General features: G+C 47.9%; 1 protein-coding gene across 1 annotated transcript; it reads right to left on the minus strand.

Annotated features, from left to right (window-relative positions):
* Window positions 1-4,061: 4,061 nt before the first annotated feature.
* On the minus strand, window positions 4,062-5,461 carry LOC133924414 (2-oxoglutarate-dependent dioxygenase DAO-like). The gene is made up of 3 exons (XM_062369931.1): window positions 4,972-5,461; window positions 4,567-4,885; window positions 4,062-4,484 (listed from the first exon to the last, which is right to left on the minus strand). Exons 1-3 carry the CDS (start codon window positions 5,304-5,306, stop codon window positions 4,242-4,244), a joined length of 897 nt encoding a protein of 298 aa, XP_062225915.1. The 5' UTR covers window positions 5,307-5,461; the 3' UTR covers window positions 4,062-4,241.
* Between the last annotated feature and the right edge of the window lie 539 nt (window positions 5,462-6,000).

Genomic DNA, 6,000 nt, shown 5'->3' on the forward strand with positions numbered 1-6,000 from the left:
ATTTTTTGAGATTTAATTTGAGGCCTTAAAAATCAGAGTAAGTTAGAAAAGGTTGCAACTTTGAAGAATTTTCATTTAATTTTTGCTCAATCTTTTTGGGTCAAACTAGTTAAAATGGGTTGCATATGAATTATAGTATCCCACAAAAATTATCCACAATTTTTGGAGCTTGAGAAGGTCTCCCATTAGATTAGAGAAAGGAGGGAGATCTTTTGCTTCCTGTCCATCATTGTTCACTCCTGCACACTCTTCATCCTCTCCACCGACCTTCTCTATCCACCTCTCTAGCAGCCGCCATTGTTGACAAAGGAGGCTAGCCACTGAGCCATGACATCAGCGGCACCTTCTCTGACCAAGCGAGCCCGGCCTTATCCCTCGCCTCCCTTGGTCTCTCCCTCTCTCTCATCACTCTCTCTTCTCCCTCCCACTCGGTTGGACACAGAGCAAAGCGTAGCACACCGAGCAGCACGCACCACTTGCCAAATATGCCACACTCGAGCCCCGATTAGCCCAGCCTACATCGAGAAGAGCACGGAGGAAGGTCACTCGAGGCTTCTCCAATAGGATCCCGACGTCTCCCATGCGAATCGAGCTCGGCAACGGTGTCTTCCTCATCTATGACGATCTCCTTCCGCCACTTACCGTCGAACCACCATGTCACTGCTCTATTTTCCAATTTGAACCGTGGTGAGCTTCCCCTCACTCTTCTTTTCCTTGTGCGTGTGTCGATTTTCCTTTAGCCAGACGCCGGCGCAGCTCTCCACCGGAGCCGAGCGTTGCCGCCCTTCTGTGCTCGCCGCTAGCTATCTTCTGGCCGGGCCCATCGGCCAAGAAGCACACCGTCGAGTTTGCATGCCCGCGTAGATGCCTTAGGTGCCCTCGGCCGAGCCATTTGAGCAGCCATTCACCACCGGCGTGTCAGGACCGAGCCACCGTAGTCCAACCACTACCGCGTATCATGTTTGGCCGCCTTTCGGTCATCGCCATCGTCCACATGTGCCTCGAATGAATCTGCGTGCGTGTGCTAATGCTCCTGCTACTCTTCCTAGACCGTGACGTCACACCACTCACTGCCGGTGAGGCTAGGCCGAGTCGCCAACCATGGCAGCACTTTGCGCGCCATGGCTGTGTGTCGATTTTGACCCGGTCAGAGCACCTTAGCCCCACTTCCATGGGTGTGGCTAGCTAACGTCAGGTGTAAAAAGGATTTTAGGGTTTTGTTTAATCTAGTTAATTCGGAGATTGTGAAATGAAATTATTCTCACATTGTTAATTCGGCTGAACCTTGTAAAATGTATAGTAAATTAAATATAGCTCCAAAAATAGTGAAACTAATTTTTTTAGCTTTGTATGATCATGCTCTACTTATTAAAAATGCTAGGAGCCATGAAATATGTACTAAAATTTCTTTAGTTAATGAAATGTGTTTAAGCTTTAATAATTCATAATTAATTTTGGTAAGTCCAAAATTGGTAAAAACGATTTTGTTAATCTTTTTATTTTACACCCTGTTCATTAAAAATATTCACCCTCATGTTGTACTTAACTAAATTTTTGATTAGGGTTGAGCTTTGATTTAAGCTTAATTAATCCTGAAAAATGTTAAACAATTAGCAATAATCCAATTTAAGAAATCATCAATGCTATAGACTCATAATGCATTGCATCTCCAATGCTTGTCGTGCATTATGAAGCTTCTTTCATCGCATGTTTTTTATACTTACTAAACTAATGCTTTAGAGAATCGCGTGTTTGAACCCGAGAATGAACCAGAGGAGTTCGTGAGAGAAGTGTAGGAAGCACTAGGCAAGCATATATCATGTCAATCCTATATTTTGATGAATTATTGGTCAACTTGCTAGATATTACTATAAGTCCTAGATGCATGTTTTGGTGAATTAATGACCTCCATCCTTGTAACATGGGTATAACCATGCTAACTCCAACTTAAAAGAAGTTTGAAATATTTGGCAATGCATAGGTCACCAGTATAAGTCCAGCGATGTAACATCCATCGTTCGTGAACTATCAGGCTTCAGCAATTGTTTTAAAGGAACGAAAAGTTAGGATGATGAGTTGGTTGAGACTAGATGTGAGCAGTGTTAGGGGTAGTATGTGAGAGGAGACTCAGGTGGCATAGAAATTAAGACAAGATGTGGTCGGTGTTAGAAGCAGTTTGGGAGTGGAGACCCGAGTGCCATAGACCATTTGCATCGTTTAAACACCGATCGTTGGTATCATTGACTTAAGCACTTTTCCGTACAATCACGTGTCTGAATATGGTAAGGATAAGCTAAGTATCGTATGACACTATGTTTATTTGACTCATCCGTCCAGGGTGTGAGTTGTACTTGTAAGATACTCGTAGGGTTTCCGAGCATGGACCTAGGTACTCCCGCAGGCTTGAGCACGAGAACAAATATTCGAGGTATGTACGTGAACTGTTGTCACATGAATTATCAGTGAGTAAAGAAGTACTCCCCTGCAAGGTGTAAGATCAATTCGAATGGTCACACTCTCAGTTATGAGCACGCTTAATGTGCATTAGATATCATCGTAGAATTTAATTTAGTTTGGAAAAATGGAGAGCATGTGGGTTTTTAAGGAGAAATATCTGCTGATGCTTAGTTGAGTTGAATAAGTTTACATTACTTGGAGATTATGATCCTCGAGGATCAATACTAGCTATTTATGTCCTCATATTGGTTAAAGTGTTTTACGCTAAATCAGCTTAACTATGTGGATATTTCTTACTATTCAACTAAATGCATTATTTTTGAAGTCGAGATAGTATATACCCATATTGTGTAAGTTTTGTGAATACCTTCGTGCTCAGGGTACTGCCTTTAAGTTGATGCAGGTAATGATGAACTTGTGTACAGATTGGCAGGAGTAGAGGAGGAATATCTGAGTTAATCCCGGTGATGCCTTATGGGCAATGGCCTTTTATTTTATTATATCTTTTCGATGCGTATGAAAACTCTAATAGTAAGTAGAAATTGAAAACGTGAACATGATATGTAATATAAGTTAAAGTCTTCACACTTTATTTATATTTTGTCATGAAACTATATTGTGAATGGTATATGATGTGATATTAGACTTTGTTGAGCATATATCATAACGGTTAAAATTGCTCTTATTTTAATCGAATAGTGGCTGCAATAGATGTCTTTAGATAATTGTTAGCACTTGACACGTCAAATGATGGGTGCGTGCTAACTCTTAACTTTATAAATAAACGGCACTATTGATTAAGCCAAGTGCGATTTGGACGGATCTAACATCTTACAAGTTTTTTTTATAAAGTTTATATTTTCCAATTAAAATACAAATTTACTTGAAAAGATACTGCAATTTACTAGCTATACATGTTCACTCTTCCTAGGGTGTAGTTGACTAAAATTTACAAGATTACGGCCAACGGTGCAAACAAGATAAGCGGTGGCGGGGTTTTCGCTTAGAGGGAAGCCTGGGAGGCAGGCCTGACTCGATAGTGGCCACGGACGTTGGGCAGGGTAATGAGGTGCGACCGTGCTGGAGGGCGTTGGAATATACTAATATGATCTAGCCGAGCAGAGCTATCGAACCTGAGAGCTGTGCTATATCAGTTCGATAGCACAGCTATCAAGTTCAATAGTTTTGCTCGGTTGGATCAAAGGAGGATATTCCAACACTACTGGCTGCCGCCTGCAGGGATAGAGGATCCATGGTGGGTGGTGCTGGCGGTGGGGAAGGCAAATAGACTGCCTGGCAATGCTAGCGAAACGGTGGCCGACGGTCCATGAATCTAACGGCTAGTGTATCGTTAGAGGACGGAGCTAGCGAGCGAGTGAGGTGGCGCAAGGATGAAGAGAGAGAGAGAGCCCGAGCCCAGGCCGGAGGAAGAAGAAGGAACTTGATAGTGGGATGCAGATCGAACGATCATCGGTAAGAACTGAAATATCAGCCGATTGCAATAAAGCATGTTCCATAGTTATTAACCATATTATTCTTATTTGTTTCCTTCTGAATCAGCTTTAGCTATCTAGCATCTTCTGTTCTTCCATATACAGTGCTCGTGCGTAACACAAGATTTTATTTATAAGAATCTGTAACAGTTCACATAGCTCGAAGAAACCGTTTTTGTCACAAGTTCTGAGCTATTTGAACGGCTTAAAAGGCTTAGACAATACTACTAGTCATAAGCCTAATGCGTATCAACAGCTAGCTTCCCGTTCGCAGTCCAGCATCTGGCGACGTCACGCCGCCAGCCGCGCGAGCGCCTCGCCGGCGTGCTCGCCGGTGGAGAGCCGGAGCCTGCGGTAGTCGTCGTAGTTGAACGCCTTGAACCGGCGCGGGTGGTCCGCGTCCACGAACTTCTCCGGCGCGCACACCCTGTCATCCTTGGGCGCGAGCAGGAACATGGCGATAGAGATGCGCGGCACCGGCGCGACGCACTGCACCCGATGCTTCACGTTGTGCAGCCTCCCGTTGCTCCACGCCTGAAATCGAGATCGAGACGGGTCGTCAGGCTCTGATCACCGAGACGGCACGAATCTGCCAAGAAGTGTGCAGAGATGGTACCGTGGCGACGTCGCCCATGTTGACGAGGAACGAGCCCGCGACGGTGTCCACGGGCACGAACTCGCCGGTGGCGGGGTCCAGCACCTCGAGGCCGCCGACGCACTCGTCCTCCTGGAGCACGGTGAGGAAGCCCGAATCCGTGTGGATCTGCACGCCGGGGGAGCCCACGGTGTCCTGCGTGTAGTTGTACCTGTTCATGCGGAACTGGCACGGCCAATCCTGGAACGACTGCTCCTCCAGTCCCAGGCTCGAGGCCAGCTTGCCGGCGACGTCCACGATCAGGCCGTGCATCCTCTCGGCGTAGGTCTTGATGGTCTCCCTGCGCCAAATCGCGTTCCTCGAGACACAAATTAAGGCGGGTTCCCAAATCCCCACGGAAATGGATCGAGAAAGTACGCCCGTCACCTGACGTGGGGCGGCGCGTCGAGGCGCGCGCAGAAGGCGTCGACGTCGGCGGGCGCCGCGGCGTCGAGGAGCCCTAAGGCCTCGTAGAGCGGGTTGGCGGGGCTGGGAGCGACGTATCCGCTGCCGGCGATGATGTCGGTGTTGCGGCGCTTGGCGTCGTCGGGGAGGTCGAAGAGCGCGCGCACGGCGGCCTTCATCTCGGCCTGGAGCTCCGCGGGCACGCCGTGGCCGGACACGCGGAAGCAGCCCAGCCGCTCGCACGCGCCCCGCAGCCGCGCGGACTCCTCCGGCGCCGCGCCGGCCAGGCGCAGATCGACCACCGGGACCTGCACCATCCTGCGGGCGACGATCTGATCGGGTTGGGCTCGATCGATGAGGTTTTGGGGTGCATTTAGAGGCGTGAGCCGTGAGAGCGATGCAGGGGGGACAGGAGGGGCGCACGGTGGCGCGGCGTGTCGGGCGGCTGGCGCCGAAACTTGTGGCACGACGCGACCAAGTGGATGCCGCCTGCCGGTTTGGTGAGACAAGCTTCATTATCATCAGATCATCTAGCTAGCATGATCGACAAGCTCGCACGTTTCGCGGCTTCGGAGTCGAGGTCACGTCTCTCTTTTTTTTTTTTAATCGAGATCAGTCATCTCCAGCAGCTATCTTAAATTTTCATTGTCAAAATACTATTATAATATATTCTATCACTATTATAGTATCCCTTATTTTTTCATCTCCATCAGCTACGTTATTTTCTAACTTCTACTCCTTTTTTTTCTTTCTCGGGTCCGCTGTCAGCCTCTGTGAACAGAAATGATACAGTACTGGTACAGTACATACATTGGTTTCTGCGTCCGGGCCTACTGCCAGGCTCTGTGAGCAGTGTTGCTACAGTAGTTCCGCAAAGTTGCTGGTACGTTTCCTCTCTCCGCAGTATTGTAGCACCGGATACGACTCTGCTGCAGCTGCTACAGTACCCACCCGCAAAATCACTGTAGCAGCCGGATAGCAGCCGGATCTGCAGAAATGCCTACTCTGCTG

The sequence above is a fragment of the Phragmites australis genome, chromosome 7, assembly GCF_958298935.1.
Source record: "Phragmites australis chromosome 7, lpPhrAust1.1, whole genome shotgun sequence".
Lineage (NCBI taxonomy): Eukaryota > Viridiplantae > Streptophyta > Magnoliopsida > Poales > Poaceae > Phragmites > Phragmites australis.

Bases quoted from the DNA above. Each gene is read 5' to 3' on its own strand.
- LOC133924414 (XM_062369931.1), bottom strand. From the start codon at position 5,306: ATGGTGCAGGTCCCGGTGGTCGATCTGCGCCTGGCCGGCGCGGCGCCG. The intron at 4,886-4,971 runs GTGACGGGCGTA...GATTTGGCGCAG, and splicing joins GACGCGCCGCCCCACGTCAG to GGAGACCATCAAGACCTACG. The intron at 4,485-4,566 runs GTACCATCTCTG...TCTCGATTTCAG, and splicing joins ACATGGGCGACGTCGCCACG to GCGTGGAGCAACGGGAGGCT.